The 17,071-nt window shown below is 41.3% G+C and overlaps 1 protein-coding gene across 1 annotated transcript in view; it reads left to right on the forward strand.

Moving 5' to 3' along the window:
* Nucleotides 1–17,071, forward strand: part of NUMA1 (nuclear mitotic apparatus protein 1) — a gene marked incomplete in the record, with an annotated part of 309,504 nt that overhangs the window by 226,476 nt on the left and 65,957 nt on the right. The window contains 4 exon segments of the mRNA XM_053708792.1: nucleotides 2,640–2,919; nucleotides 3,019–3,158; nucleotides 11,644–11,871; nucleotides 12,054–12,158. Coding sequence (XP_053564767.1) covers nucleotides 2,640–2,919; nucleotides 3,019–3,158; nucleotides 11,644–11,871; nucleotides 12,054–12,158 — 753 coding nt within the window.

Consider the following 17,071-nt stretch of genomic DNA (forward strand, 5'->3'; position numbering starts at 1 on the left):
AGCGGCCCAGCAGTGAAACAGTTAATAAGGGAACCACAACTTGCAGTATGCATTGTGTAGTGTTTGCTAATTGCTCTAATTCAAGGTTTCACTGCTGGGCCGCTCACAAAACTGCCCTTAGAGGGAACACTGCTGACGACCTCTAGGTCTAATTTTTTTGTCCTGAGGTAGTAAAGATCCCTTTCCACCTGTAATCTCTGAAATTATCTCTGCCAGATCAGGTCCAAACAGAGTCTTTCCCTTGTAAGGTAAAGTCAAAAGCTTGTCCTTAGAGACATCGGCCGACCGAGATTTTAACCACAGAGCCCTGCAGGCTAGTACAGTGAAGCTAGACATCTTAGCTCCCAGACGAAGTATCTGCATATTGGCATCACAGATAAATGTATTGGCCAATTTGAGTGTTTTAATCCTATCCTGGATCTCCTCTAATGTAGTTTCCTGTGTAATAAGATCAGACAATGCATCGCACCAGGAACCGTAGAAGTACTCTCTGCAGGTTGCCACTGTAACCCGTGATGGATATACATCTTTTTAAGTAAGCCTCAAGCTGCTTGTCCATTGGGTCCATAAAAGAGCAACTATCCTCTATAGGAATGGTAGTTCTCTTGGCAATAGTAGAAATAGCCCCTTCTACTTTAGGGACAGTGCACCATAAGTCACGAATAGTCAGCAACATGAAACCTCTTCTTAAAAACAGGGGAAGGGGAAAAAGGAACCCCTCGCTTATCCCATTCCTGAGCAATAATTTCATACATCTTCCTTGGGATCAGATAAACCTCCCCAGAAGAGGAAAATCATACTCTATCCAATTTAGAAGACTTAGTGGGGTTGAAAGCAACTGAAGGTTCAGAGTCGTCTAAAGTAGCTAGGACCTCCTTTAATAGTAATCGGAGGTGTTCAAGCTTAAATCTAAAAATAACACCTTCAAATTCTGAAGATTTCTCTGCTAAAGTGTCAGTCTGAGATCTCACATTTAGAAGCTATTGAAGTATTCTCATCAGACCTCTGAGCAAGAGTGGCTAATGCAGTCCCAGAATCAGAAGCCTTAGTATCGGGCAAATGTTTAGATTTTCTCTTACGCTTACCCAATGCAGGGAAAGCTGACAAATCCACAGTTACTGCAGAAGAAACCTGCACGGCAAAATCTCCAGGTAAATAAACACCCCCAGGTGAATGAGGACACAGATGGCATAGTATGAGAAACAACTAAGGCTTGGGATGTCTGAGGAGAAAGCTGAGGCATGTCACGCACAGCAGAATCCTGAGACACTTGGCTCAGAAGGGAGAATATTTTCTTTACTTTAAAGTTTTTGCTAAACAGGATGAACACAACTGCATAGGTAGGGTAATCTGGTTGTCTAAGCAAAGTAAACATCTATCTATAGAGAATAAGAACTGCAGTTTCAAAAAAACGGCTTATACTTATTAAGCCCGATAAATTGTACAAGTGTTTCACAGAAGTTTTACGGTAGCCCAATAAAGTAAAATAAACATGAAAGCCTCTACCCTAGAAGCAAAAAAAAGTAAGGTATCCAATAAAAATGATTTATTAGTATAAATCTAAGTGCCATGTCCTGAAAATGACTCCTTAACTAATGAGTATTAAGTCCCAAATGAAGGCTCTAAAAAGAGGATTAACCTCCTAAGTGCTGGTATCCTTCTGTACCTAGTAGGCAAAAGCACTTACCTTAGATCCAATTGCATGATGAATGCTGATCCTTAGGTGTGGCAGGCGCTCTACTCCCTGTCATAGACCTGTAGGAAAAGAAAGACCTGGCTTTCTGCAAAGGGGTAGCAAAGTATTAAAAGTAAAGCAAAGACTTCCTTGCCACCTTTTAACTGCTAAAAGCCACCACCACTCATACGCAAGAGATTGACATGGACATAGCTAGACCCAAGTGCCCATAAAAGGAATAAAATCTTCAGACACCAACTTCGCACAACCTCCATTGACAGAGGCAAAGAGAATGACTGGGGGTTATGAGTAAGGCAGTTACACTTAACAGCTTTGCTGGGGTGCTCTTTGCCTCCTGCTGGCCAGGAGTCGAATATCCCACTAGTAATTGGAATGTTGTCGTGGACTCTCATGTCATAGGAAAGAAAAGTTAACAGGTTTTTTTAATATGATCGCATTTGGCGGCAAAACGGTGCCATGAAATATACCAAAATAAGACTAGATCAATACCTTGGCTTGTCTACTAAATAAATATATATAGTTTTAAAAGGTAAATACAAAAAAAAAAACATGCTTTATTTCTGTTTAAATGGAGTGATAGCAGCAATGCTAAAAATTCTCCGGTACTTTGGACACTTTTTTTTTTTTAAACTTCCCGGGCCTGAAGGAATTAAACATTTTCATAGCTTCATTCTTTTACAGCAATGGTCATAAATGCCATCATGTCATGCCTCAATTTTCCCTCAGTTTATTATTTTTATATTCTCCTTTTCTTTTTCACACAGTATTATTCCTCTCTTTCAGCCTGCTTTTTGCACAGACATCAATACCTGGCTCAGGTACAGGGCAGAATACATATACTTGTCTTTAGCGGTCAAGGGTTAAGAGGTTTATTGTATATGTCACTTTTTTTTAGAAGAGGGGAAAAGTATTAAATATATGGATGTATGTTTCTGTCCACTAGAAAACAAAGGATGAACCAGAGACTGAAAGCGCCAATACATCCTTCTACAGCCTCCGATCTGCTCCATCTACCCAAAGTCTCTACCAGCAGAACACACGCAGGGGTGGGCGTCCCCAGGCTGCTATCTCTGCCCCCGTGCTGACTAGCTTCCCATCACAGGAGTCCTTTGGAAAGTTAGAGCACGCCTATTCCGATGACAGCTTGAATAACTCTGTGCTAATGAATTTGCCCGGGTACCGTCCAAGCACTCGCAGCTCCACGCGCCTCTCCCAGGCTGGAGGTAAATGTGTAGCCATATTAAACTGCTCTTAAAGACTTTATAAGATTTAATGTCTAATTTTGCTTTCTCTTGGTCTTCTGCTTCTTTATTTGTCCTCAGGCCGCCGGAGCAGTATTTATGTGAGCACTTGCCAGGATGAGCCTGACCCTCAGGAAGACTGGAACAGAATCGCAGAGCTGCAGCTCCGTAATCGTGCTTGCCCGCCACACCTGAAGACCTCTTACCCCTTGGAGTCCAGGGTACATAAAACTAACCTCACTTTACTTTTAGTTCTTATTTAGAAGTACCACTTAAAGGGACATTAAACACTAAATACATGCTAGATAGAATGATGCATTCAAAGAAAAGATTAGTTCATGACTAACATGTAGATGTATTTTTTAAAGTTTTATTAGTTGGTTAAAAAGTGACAAAATAAGTGTAACGTTTTAGTGTCTATAAAACACTGGGAGCTGCCATGTTGTAACTTGTGTTACCTTCTCTGCTGTAGCCAATTAGGGTCAGTTATAAATAGGTCATTAGAGTGTGCAGCCAATGGTTGTGCTGGATTTAACAGTGTTCTGCACTTCCATTTCTAACAGGAACTGAAAAGCTCACAATTTCAGAATATAATTACAGGCAAAGAGGACAAAATAAATAATGAAAGTATATTGCAGATTTGTTTTATATATGCAATTTATCATTTTATATTACCATCTCAAAGTGTTTAATGTCCCTTTAAGTAAAATGTACTTGCTTTTTTTTCTGGTTATTTCTCACTTATTCAGTTACGATTTGAAGCTGATGGCTTAGAGTCACTTATGTTATCTACCTTAAGATGCGCTAATAGCTCATCAGACACTTTTCCATTATATGCATATCGCAAGGATGCACAGTTTTTTCATTTCTTTTTAAAGACACGATGAGTCCACGGATTTCATCCTTGTGGGATTACGCCTCCTGGTCAGCAGGAGGAGGCAAAGAGCACCACAGCAGAGCTGTATATATAGCTCCTCCCTCCCTCCCACTCTAGTCATTCTCTTTGCCTGCGTTAGTAGATAGGAGATGGCAAAGTGAGGTGTTATAAAGATTCTTCTATCAAGAGTTTATTATTTTTAAGGTAGTGCCAGTGAGTGCTACTTTGTTCTAGGGTGTAGCCTAGACCAGATCAGTCTCTACAGTAGAGCATTTGGTGGCTTTAACGCAATATGAACTGGTGGGACATGATTCTCACTGCGCCTCCTATACATATTTGCTGCCCTAATTCAGATAGCCTAAGCACTTTTAACTCAGGCTGCTCTTGTTCCACAGGGCTATGGGAGGGAGAGGACCTCTGCAAACCTGCTGGACTGCCATGCTGTCGCACAGCTTTCAAGCTAAGTGCTGACTTTTTTTTTTATTCTGGGTCAATTAACGGATCTCAGAAGTGGAGCACTTTTATTTTTGTGGTAAGACCTCCTACATGTAAAGGGAGGGACATTCGGACAGCACATTCTTAGCAAGGACTAAGGAGGGATCTCTTGAACTGAGGGTAACGAACTCAGCGGGAGGTGAGATTGTTTACACATCTTTGGCTGAGCTGTGTTAAGAAAAAAGCGGTAGCCACATTTGTCCCCATGTTTCTAACGGTTCAATGGCAACCGGGAGCTCCAGGGAACTAAGGAGCTCGCAGGGGGTAGATTGATTACACTTTATTTGAGTGGGCTTCGTTATGGAAGCGGTAACCTAGTTTGTCATCCGAGTTCTAATGGCGACCGGGAGCTACATAATTGTTATGCCCATGATGGGCGGGGACTCGTGAAGCGCCAGTTTTGTGGACTGCGCACTCTTTTTTTTCTTCCTCCTGCTGTTTTCAAAAGAAAGGTTATACAGTGGATCAGGGAGCGTGTTTATCACTGTGTATTGTGTTCCTTAGTAGAGGGGGTGACCCGGACAGTGTTAGAAATGCATTGCTGTCCTGTTACAGTTTTAGTATCATTATTTAGTTCCTGGCTTACATTGTTTATGCCCAAGATGGGCGGTCCTTAGGGAACAGGGACAGGTGACGACTAAAGCAGTTTTCCCTTTATTGGGGAATCAGCAGTGCTATTTCTCTTGTAAGATGTATCGAGTCCACGGATTCATCCTTACTTGTGGGATATTCTCCTTCCCTACAGGAAGTGGCAGAAAGAGCACCCACAGCAGAGATGTCTATATAGCTCCTCCCTTAGCTCCACCCCCCAGTCATTCTCTCTGCCTGCTTAACTGCTAGGAAGGGCAAAGAGCTATGTGGTGACTAAAATGTTAGTTTTTTATTTCTCAAGCAAAAGTTTATTATTTTAAATGGTACCGGTGTGTACTATTTACTCTCTGGTAGAAAAGGCATCACGACTGTAGCTTATATCAATCATCAACTAAAGATTTCCGTCAAACATCTTATTGTTTGTTATTTATTCTGGTAAGCGGAGAGGCCAAAAGGCTACGGCTACTTCTTTCCTTTTGGCTGAAAAGCATCATCCGTTTGGCCTATGAGACTGCTGGACAGCAGCCTCCTGAAAGAATTTCTGCTCATTCTACTAGAGCTGTGGCTTCCACATGGGCTTTTAAAAATTAAGCTTCTGTTGAACAGATTTGTAAGGCGGCGACTTGGTCTTCGCTTCATACTTTTTCAAAATTTTACAAATTCTATACTTTTGCTTCTTCGGAGGCTATTTTTGGGAGACAGGTTCTACAAGCAGTGGTGCCTTCCGTTTAAGGTCCCTGTCTTGTCCCTCCCTTCATCCGTGTCCTAAAGCTTTGGTATTGGTATCCCACAAGTAAGGATGAATCCGTGGACTACATACATCTTACAAGAGAAAACATAATTTATGCTTACCTGATAAATTTATTTCTCTTGTGATGTATCGAGTCCACGGCCCGCCCTGTTTATTACGACAGGCATATATATTTTTATTTTTAAAACTTTCAGTCACCACTGCACCCTATAGTTTCTCCTTTTTCTTCCTAGCCTTCGGTCGAATGACTGGGGGGTGGAGCTAAGGGAGGAGCTATATAGACAGCTCTGCTGTGGGTGCTCTCTCTGCCACTTCCTGTAGGGAAGGAGAATATACCACAAGTAAGGATGAATCCGTTGGCTCGATAAATCACAAGAGAAATACATTTATCAGGTAAGCATAAATTGTTTTTTCTCGTTAGACTGCAGGAGAAATGTTTTTGTCAAACATGGTAGGCAAATACTCCTGTCCTGCCTGGGAATTAGGTCATGTTGCTAGGAAACATGACGTTCTAAGTGTAAAATATGAAGTACTGTTGGATCACTTTAGCAAAGTTTATCTGAGATGTCCGTAGTTGCTCTGATACTTGTGTGCTGACCTATCTCTTTTTTGCACACGAAAATAAAAAAGCTTAGTTTAAATTTTAAATTTAAAGAGACAGTACAGTTATTTTGAGGGGGTTCCTTTTATTGATGCATACAGCTGTTTACTGTATAATTCAGATTTGTAATTAAAATGGAACAAGTGCACACATAAAATAAAGAAAAAAAATTTTGGGCCACATGCAGTGCTCTGCGATACCTTGCAATATGGGTGGGCACAAGACATGGTTGCTTTAATGTTCATAGCAATGTCTATTTCCAGTAAGGTTCACATACTAATTGGATATTTTCTGACACAGATATCAGAATTTAAAGTGACAGTAACGTTTTTTTGTGTGTGTTTTTATTAAAACATTACACTCCTTTTTATGACGTTTGCTGTTTGGGCATTGCCACACTACTCTGAATGCACCTGATTCTGTATAATCTCAGAAGCTAAGCAGGGTCAGGCTTGGTCAGTACCTGCATGGGGGGCATTGTGAATTCTCCAGGGTGCACATACATTCTATAGGCATGCATATCCTATATAGTTTCCTCTCATACTCCATCCGGAGTTTTTCTTTGCATATCATGCATTCTATGTTTTTCCCACATGGAAATTAACCTTACCAGAGGAATTATTTTCACTTTAGCACTATCCCGGTGTAATCTATCCTAGTGCGTCCTGTGTGTTATACGGAATGGAAAGTCTGCATTCCTATACTTAGAGATGTTTCCCTTACCTGTCTATGGAACAGACATTACCTAGGGTGAATGGAGTAGTTTCCAACTTAGCTAAGAGAACTGATATTTTTCTTTAGAGAAGAGTTAGTTTCTCAGGGGTTATCTAGACAAAAATTGGGAAAGGGATGTACACCAGGGCTTACAATGGCATCCATCTGTGTACTTTACTACCGTCTGTAGTGCGGCGACATTTTGGATTGATGTGTTGTCTGATACTTAAAGGGACAGTCTAGGCCAAAATAAACTTTCATGATTCAGATAGGGCATGTCATTTTAAACAGTTTTCCAATTTACTTTTATCACCAATTTTGCTTTGTTCTCTTGGTATTTTTAGTTGAAAGCTTAATCCAGGAGGTTCATATGCTAATTTCTTAGACCTTGAAGGCCACCTCTTTTCACAATGCATTTGAACAGTTTTTCACCACTAGAGGGTGTTAGTTCACATATTTCATATAGATAACACTGTGCTCATGCACATGAAGTTATCTGGGAGCAGACAGTGATTGGCTAAACTGCAAGTCTGTCAAAAGAACTGAAATAAAGGGGCAGTTTGCAGAGGCTTAGATACAAGATAATCAGAGGTTAAAAGTATATTATAACTGTGTTGGTTATGCAAAACTGGGGAATAGCTAATAAAGGGATTATCTATCTTTTAAAACAATAAAAATTCTGGTGTAGACTGTCCCTTTAAGTAAGAAACTCACATGAATAAAATCCAGGATAGGATAAAGGCTAGTTCTTTTATTTCGACTTCTTACCTTGACGTTCTTAAAAGGGGAGCGTAGGTTTCAGGTTTCTCTGTCTTGGCTCTCTGAGCCTTATGGTTAGAGCTTTGCTATACAGATTTATGCTCTAATTCTAAATTTTTTTGTGATTCTTTACAAGAAGGTCTTATCAGAGCCTGGCTTGATGGAGATGATCTCTTTTTTGAATTTAAATAAATAAATAAAGGAGATCCAATTAGCCTGATGTTGAATCAAGGACAGCATGAAGAACATGTCCCCGATCTGGGATCGGATTTTGTAGGGGGCAGACTTTGTTTTCCTTCAGGCTTGGATTCGAGACAATCAGAATCCCTGGACAATGAAAAATAGTGTTTCAGGGATTCACTGTGGACTGGTTTCTGCTTTCAAGATTCTCTGCAGACCAGTTAAATCGAGACGCGTTATTACATTGTGTAAGAGGACCTCTCTTCTATGGGAGTACTTGCCCTGTTCCGATTCAGGAGCAGGATTTTTATTCAGATCTGTTTAAAGTTCCCAAAAAGGAGGGAACCTTCGGACCCATTTTAGACTTCGTGACTCTAAACAGGTTTTTCAGGGTTTCATCTTTCGGGATGGAAACTATTCGTGCTATCTTTCCATTGATCCAGGAGGGTCAATTTGACAGTGGATCTAAAGGATGCATATCTTCATGTTATCCACAGAGATCATCACAAGTTCATGTGGTTTGCTTTTCTGGACAAACACTTTCAGTTCGTGGCTTTTCCTTTTGGTCTGGTCACAGATCCCAGAATTTCCACAAAGGTTCTGGGGTCTCTGTTGATGGTTCTAAGACCGCAGGGCTTTGTGGTGGCGTTTTATCTGGACGACATTCTAATCCAGACGTCATCTTGTCAGCAAACAAGGTCCCATACCGACATGTACTATCCTTCCTGATAACTTACGGGTGGAAGATAAGGGTGCTCTTCTTGGATCTCTAATCGACTCTATCCATGAGAATTTTTCCGACAGAGGTCAGAAAGTCAAAGATTCTGTCTACATGTCGAACACTTCAGTCCTTCCCTCAGCCGTCGGTGGCTCAGTGCCTGGAGGTAGTCGGATTGATGGCATGATCATCATACCGTTGGCTCGGTTTCAACTTGGGTCTCTGCAGCAAAATATGCTCAGGCAGTGGAATGGAGATTATACAGGTTAGTCTCCTCAAATAACCCTAGAACAAGAGACGGGGTCCCTCTTCAATGGTGGTTGTCTCTGGATCATCTATACCAGGGGACGTGCTTTTGCAGACCTTCATGGGTAATTGTGAGAGACCCCAGACTTTTAGGATGGGGAGCAGTCTGGGGCTCTTTAAAGGCTCTGGGAGTATAGACTCAGGCAGAGTCTCTCCTTCCCGTCAACATTCTAGAACTGAGGGCGTTCTTCAAAGCGCTTTGGGCTTGGGAGATGTGGCCTAGTGGTTAGATCCACCGCTCCTTTAGCAAGAGGTTGTGGGTAAAGCTCCTGCTTTCTCTTGTGTTTCGGTCCAATTCATCAGTTTTTAGTCGGGCAATGTAACGCTGGAGGCTTACATCAACCATCGGGGGGGAACAAGGAGTTCCTTAGCGATGACTGAGATAGCCATGATAATCTGGAGAGCGGAGGTCCATTCTTGCTATCTGTCGGCGATCCACATCCCAGGAGTAGACACCTGGGAGGCGGATTATCGAGCAAGCAAACTTTTCATCCAGGAGAGTGGAACTCCATCCGGAAGTATTCTCCTACCTGATTTTCATATTGGGTTGGCTGGAGTTGGATCTCATGGCATCTCGTCAGAATGTCGGGTTTTGAGAGACGGGTTCAGGTCCTGGACCCCCAGTCTGAGCTGATGGATACCTTGGCAGTCCCTTGGTCCTTCAGCCTAGAATATCTATTTTCCCTGTTTGCGCTTCTTTCCTGGGTGATTGCTTGAATCAAATAGGAGAAGGCATCAGTGATCCTCATAGCCTTCGCGTGGCCTAGCAGGTTTGAAATGCCGACCTGGTAGACATTTCATTCCTGCCACCTTGGAAGATTCCATTGAGGAAAGACCTTCTCATTCAGGGATCCTTCCTTTACCCGAATCTAGTTTCTCTGCAGCTGACTGCTTGGAGATTGAACGCTTATTTTTATCTAGGCGAGGTTTTTATGATTCGGTCATAGATACTTTAATTCAGGCACGTAAGCCTGTTTCTAGGAAAATTTGCCTTAAGATATGGCATAAAATATCTTTATTGGTGTGAATCCAAGGGCTAGTCATGGAGTAGGGTTAGGATTCCCAGGATTTTGTCTTTTCTCCAAGAAGGATTGGAGAAGGGGTTATCAGCAAGTTCCTTTAAGGGACAGATTTCTGCTTTATCTATTTTGTTACACAAGCATCTGGCAGATGTTCCAGATGTACAATCTTTTTGTCAGGCTCTGACTAGAATCAGGCCTGTATTTAGACCAATTACTCCTTGGAGTTTAAATTTAGTTCTTAGAGTTCTTCAAGGGGTACCGTTTGAACCTATGCCTTCCATAGATATTAAGTTATTTACTTGGAAAGTTTTAGTTCTAATTGCTATTTCTTCTGCTCGAAGAGTATCTGAGCTTTCAGCATTACAATATGATTCTCCTTATCTTTTCCATTCGGATAAGGTGGTGTTACGTACAAAACCTGGTTTTCTTCCTAAAGTTGTTTCATACAAGAATATTAATCAGGAGATTGTTGTTCCTTCCTTGTGTCCTAATCCTTCTAAGAAGGAACGTCTGTTACATAATTTAGACGTAGTCTTAAGTTTTACTTGCAAGCGACTAAGGTTTTTCGACAATCGTCTTCTTTGTTATTTTTTCAGGGAAACTTAGGGGTCAGAAAGCTACGGCTACCTCTTTCTTTTTGGCTGATGAGTATCATCCGTTTTGCATATGAGACTGCTGGACAGCAGCCTCCTGAACGAATTGCGGCTCATTCCACCAGGGCTGTGGCTTCCTCATGGGCATTCAAAAATGATGCTTCTGTTGAACAGATTTGCAAGGCTGCAACTTGGTCTTCTCTTCACACTTTTTCTAAATTTTACAAATTTGATACCTTTGCCTCGTCTGAGGCTGTTTTTGGGAGAAAGGTTTTTCAAGCAGTGGTGCCTTCCGTTTAGGTTCCCTGTCTTGTCCCTCCCTTTTCATCTGTGTACTATAGCTTTGGTATTGTATCCCACAAGTAAGGAGGAAATCCGTGGACTCGTCATTTCTTTAAAAAGAAAAGAATATTTATGCTTACCTGATAAATTTGTTTCTTTTTAGACACGATGAAGCCACGGCCCGCCCTGTTCTATGTGACAGGTTACTAATTTTGTAAACTTCAGACACCTCTGCACCTTGGCTTTTCCTTTCTCTTCCTAAATACGGTCGAATGACTGGAGTGGGAGGGGAGGAGCTATATATATAGCTCTGCTGTGGTGCTCTTTGCCTCCTCCTGCTGACCAGGAGGCGTAATCCCACAAGGATGAAATCCGTGGACTCGTCGTGTCTAAAAAGAAACAAATTTATCAGGTAAGCATAAATTTTCTTTTCTTTTAAAAGCAGTCAGATTATATAGAAATGTGTGTTGTAGTAGAATGCAAAAGAATTAGGAGCCATGGTAATTATCTTGTCCCCTGTATTCCTTATAATGTAGTGGGATCATTTCACTTGATAAGCTAGAAATGTGATGTGACTAACATAGTAGATGAGGTTGGAAAAAAAAAAGGACCTAAGTCCATTGAGTTCATCCCATACAAATCATATATACTTAAAAAAAAAAAAAATAGCTCCAGTTGACCTTAAATATTGGCTTTGTGGCCTACCCACATCCTACTGTTATTTCTGTTTCCATTCTCAAGTATCTAGATATCTATGCATAAAGATTCAATAATTTTAGTGGTGTTTGGTCTCTAACTCTGCCCTTCCAATATGCAGCCGTCCCTTTCATCGACCTCTATCACAGATGAGGAAGTGAAGATGGGAGATCCCAAGGAAACACTGAGACGAGCCACCATGCTGCCCTCCCAAATCAAAGAGTCTATGTCCTCCTCACGCAGAATGACTCTAGCTCCTTCTGGGGTTGAACATTTGAAAGAGAGTACCACAAGGCAGCTTAGGAAGCGAGTGTCTGAGGAATCGCATCATGGACCTGACACCCCAGAGGTTAGTATCTTTAGATCACAAAGTTTCTTCTGCGAGAGACAAGGGTTATAGATATCAAAAGCTCCTCACGTTAGCCTGTTTAACAAGAGGTTTACACACATTGGTGAAAATTTAATTTATTTTAATTTTTTTATTGAAATGAATGTATTGATGTTAATTTGTTACCTTTAATTTTCCCACAGTCGAAGAAGTCTGCCAGCTGTTTCCCACGTCCAATGACTCCAAAGGATAAGCATGATGGGCGCAAATTTGCTGTAGCAGAGAGCAGAACAAGCACCAGTCAGCAGGTTGGTCACATATAGTATGTCATAAGATGTGACTTAAAGGCCTTTTTCTGGTTGTTAATATGTTGTGTGGGCAGAAGGTTTAAATATTTATACAAAAGGTCTGTATGATGATTTTGCTCATTCCCAATAAACTAGCTCAGTTGAATCCTGTTCCACAGCTGGCTGCTGATCTTATGGGGCATCTACCTAAGGCAAATTCTGTTACACAAAGATGAAAAAGAAAGATCTTCCCTTTGTGTGATTTTGGTTCCTTTTAGTGATATTATGGGTGATGAGGATTGGAAGGCAAATACTGCGTTCTAGTCTGGGATTCGGAGCTTATATTCAGACTGTGGATTACAGTGGCATGATGGGTATTTTTAGCAGGGCATCTTGAAGATATTGCTTATTTCACAAAAAATATGGTGTCTGTGATTAGTAGAATTGCATAACCAACAGACACAACACAGCGCGGTCTGTAAATTAGGATTGTACGTATATACTCCTGCACATGCCCAGCAAGATCTGTTGCTTAATAAATTGTGTATATAAAGACGGCACAATATATTGACAGTAAATTGGAATTATTTTTATGTTAAACTGAATCATGAAAGTATTTTAATTTAGCCTTTAAGTAAAAAAAAGGCAGTTTAGATGTGTGAAGCAATTTGACATCTTTGCCCACTTTTACCATGTTTTATTTAAAGTGTTATATTTGTAAATGCTTCACTTGGGATATATGGAGATATATGGAGATATAATATTTCTTTCATGTAATTAGCAAGAGTCCATGAGCTAGTGACGTATGGGATATACATTCCTACCAGGAGGGGCAAAGTTTCCCAAACCTCAAAATGCCTATAAATACACCCCTCACCACACCCACAAATCAGTTTTACAAAATTTGCCTCCTATGGAGGTGGTGAAGTAAGTTTGTGCTAGATTCTACGTTGTTATGCGCTCCGCAGCAGGTTGGAGCCCGGTTTTCCTCTCAGCGTGCAGTGAATGTCAGAGGGATGTGAGGAGAGTATTGCCTATTTGAATTCAATGATCTCCTTCTACGGGGTCTATTTCATAGGTTCTCTGTTATCGGTCGTAGAGATTCATCTCTTACCTCCCTTTTCAGATCGACTATATACTCTTATATATACCATTACCTCTACTGATTCTCATTTCAGTACTGGTTTGGCTTTCTACTACATGTAGATGAGTGTTCTGGGGTAAGTAAGTCTTATTTTCTGTGACACTCTAAGCTATGGTTGGGCACTTTTATATAAAATTCTAAATATATGTATTCAAACATTTATTTGCCTTGACTCAGGATGTTCAACGTTCCTTATTTCAGTTTCATATTTGGGATAATGCATATGAAGAAATTAAATTTTTTTCTTTCCTTAAAATTTGACTTTTTTCCCTGTGGGCTGTTAGGCTCGCGGGGGCTGAAAATGCTTCATTTTATTGCGTCATTCTTGGCGCTGACTTTTTTGGCGCAAAATTTTTTTTTTTCTGTTTCCGGCGTCATACGTGTCGCCGGAAGTTGCGTCATTTTTGACGTTTTTTTGCGCCAAGTGTCGGCGTTCTGGATGTGGCGTCATTTTTGGCGCCAAATAATGTGGGCGTCTTTTTTGGCGCTAAAAAATATGGGCGTCACTATTGTCTCCACATTATTTAAGTCTCATTATTTATTGCTTCTGGTTGCTAGAAGCTTGTTCACTGGCATTTTTTCCCATTCCTGAAACTGTCATTTAAGGAATTTGATCAATTTTGCTTTATATGTTGTTTTTTCTATTACATATTGCAAGATGTCCCAGATTGACACTGAGTCAGAAGATACTTCTGGAAAAACGCTGCCTGGTGCTGGATCTACCAAAGTTAAGTGTATCTGCTGTAAACTTGTGGTATCTGTTCCTCCAGCTGTTGTTTGTAATGAATGTCATGACAAACTTGTTAATGCAGATATTTCCTTTAGTAATGTTACATTACCTGTTGCTGTTCCGTCAACATCTAATACTCAGAGTGTTCCTGTTAACATAAGAGATTTTGTTTCTAAATCCATTAAGAAGGCTATGTCTGGGGGGGCGGAGCTAGCCACTGCAGGGAACAGACGCACACTTCATGAGCTCTTGAGAAATATAATTTTACTTGGGGTTAACAGTAATAAATTTCAGTTTAATACTAAATTTAAGACCTCATTTGAGCAGGACACTCTATATGGAACCCATTTGAGGAGTTTCCGAACTTTGGACAGCATATGTGGGCCGAGACTGTGAATCCTACAGCTACAGCCCGTACTAAGTAAGCTCTGCCATTAAATATTCAGCTATGGAGGACTTTCTTCGCCAAGTTCTAGCCCTGATTGACAGCTTCGCAAAGAAGACACGACTTGACCTAAACATCCCGCATCATGCGAGCATGGGAGAGATCATAAAAAAAGCTGATGCGCAGCAAGCAATGGCGACTGCCGTGTGTCCTATGGTAACCGCTGTTCTTACTAGCACAGTCAAACCTGCGTGGGGATCAGCTGAGGAGAGTGAAAGCCCGCTGGAGATGGAACAGATTGAGGAGCCTTATTTAAAAAGCCAATGCTCAGAGGGAACGCCGTCTAAGCCCTGGTTGGCATGCTTAAAGAAGCCGGATGACACTACGCCTAACTATACCAGCCCGTTTACCTCTCGCCCCGGAGATTTTCCCAGTGGCAACCTGCAAACACACCACGCTGCCTGCCCAGTTAGAATTGGGACATGATCTTGAGATCCCAGGCATCTCTTCCTTCCGGACTCTGCATGTTCTCCGCATCGGGTCGGATCAGATGAGAGTTTCTGAACTTTGGCCTAGTGGGCAGGGAAGCGCTCCCGCAATATGGCGGGACTCTGGGCCATGCCGAAGATGGAGTTTGCTGCATACAGGCCATTCCTGGTTAGTACTGGGGCGCACGCTACTGACATTGCGATGGGACCCTGGAGGCCTCTCATTGTTGCATTTATTTTTGCAGCGCTGTGGGCGCTGGCCTGGTCAACGGAACTTTTCAGATTAAGCATGGGATATTATTTTTGCATACCGGGGACTACCTTTTATTGCTCATTACGGAGTTAAGCTAATACCACCACAAGTAAAATGATATACTAGTCTCCATTGAACTGATTTAACCCTAATTAGCGCACTTAATATCTCCCTATGCTATATAGCTGTGTCTTACTCTATATATATATATATATATATATATATATATATATATATATATATATATATATATATATATATATATATATATATATATATATATATATATATATATATATATATATATATTTTTTTTTTTTATTTATTTTTTTTCTCTAATTCTGAGCTGTGAGCCATGTTGCAATGTTTTTTTTCACTTATTTTATTTTTACTATGCTTCTTTTGTTGGGCTAAAGTACCTACTGTTTATTGAGCCCCATGTCTGCCAAGTGTTTGTTTTCGCTGTTTATATCAATATTGCACAGTCTTATTTACTACTGTACTCGGTTATAGTTACATTATTTTTGTACAAGCCCCCTCCAATCACTGTTTGTCAAATATACCTTCACAATACCCATATTGTAAGTTTCATTTAGACCAACCCTTGAGGTTAGCTGTGTTACAGAGCATATAGAGCCATATCACGTTCTCTTATATCCTATTTTATTTAGATATACTCAGGATTCGTAACTCCTACTTTATTGCTGAAAACCCTAATATGAGACTTATGGTTTATTCAGAGAGTGAATATCATGTTAGGTGTTCTTAGTGCTATCTCTCGTGCTAACACTATTGCATTGTTCAGAACAGACTCCTGCTGGGGGGTATAGGGCCCGTACCCTGAAAGCGGGTCTCTTAACTTCACACTGAGACTACGCTACCATGTTGGGAAGGAGCTATGGCCCTGGTTTGCATCTTGAAGCTACACATAGCTTGACTCTATTAAGCTACTCGCAGACATGATATAGCTACACCAATATGTATGGTTTTAGATCAGACAGTGACAATTTAGCAGTTAAGGAGATGAATGCCAAAGTGTCTTTCTCCAACATAGGTGTGTCCGGTCCACGGCGTCATCCTTACTTGTGGGATATTCTCTTCCCCAACAGGAAATGGCAAAGAGCCCAGCAAAGCTGGTCACATGATCCCTCCTAGGCTCCGCCTACCCCAGTCATTCTCTTTGCCGTTGTACAGGCAACATCTCCACGGAGATGGCTTTAAGATGGAAACCATTCGAACTATTCTTCCTTCCATCCAGGAAGGTCAATTCATGACCACGGTGGATTTAAAGGACGCGTATCTACATATTCCTATCCACAAGGAACATCATCGGTTCCTAAGGTTCGCATTCCTGGACAAACATTACCAGTTCGTGGCGCTTCCTTTCGGATTAGCCACTGCTCCAAGGATTTTCACAAAGGTACTAGGGTCCCTTCTAGCTGTGCTAAGACCAAGGGGCATTGCTGTAGTACCTTACTTGGACGACATTCTGATTTTGGGAACAATAATAGACTCCTTAGAAATGAGGATTTTTCTGACAGAGGCCAGAAAAACAAAGCTTCTAGACTCTTGTCGGATACTTCATTCCGTTCCTCTTCCTTCCATAGCTCAGTGCATGGAAGTGATCGGGTTGATGGTAGCGGCAATGGACATAGTTCCTTTTGCACGCATTCATCTAAGACCATTACAACTGTGCATGCTCAGTCAGTGGAATGGGGACTATACAGACTTGTCTCCGAAGATACAAGTAAATCAGAGGACCAGGGACTCACTCCGTTGGTGGCTGTCCCTGGACAACCTGTCACAAGGGATGACATTCCGCAGACCAGAGTGGGTCATTGTCACGACCGACGCCAGTCTGATGGGCTGGGGCGCGGTCTGGGGATCCCTGAAAGCTCAGGGTCTTTGGTCTCGGGAAGAATCTCTTCTACCGA

This window comes from Bombina bombina, chromosome 3, assembly GCF_027579735.1.
Source record: "Bombina bombina isolate aBomBom1 chromosome 3, aBomBom1.pri, whole genome shotgun sequence".
Classification (NCBI taxonomy): domain Eukaryota; kingdom Metazoa; phylum Chordata; class Amphibia; order Anura; family Bombinatoridae; genus Bombina; species Bombina bombina.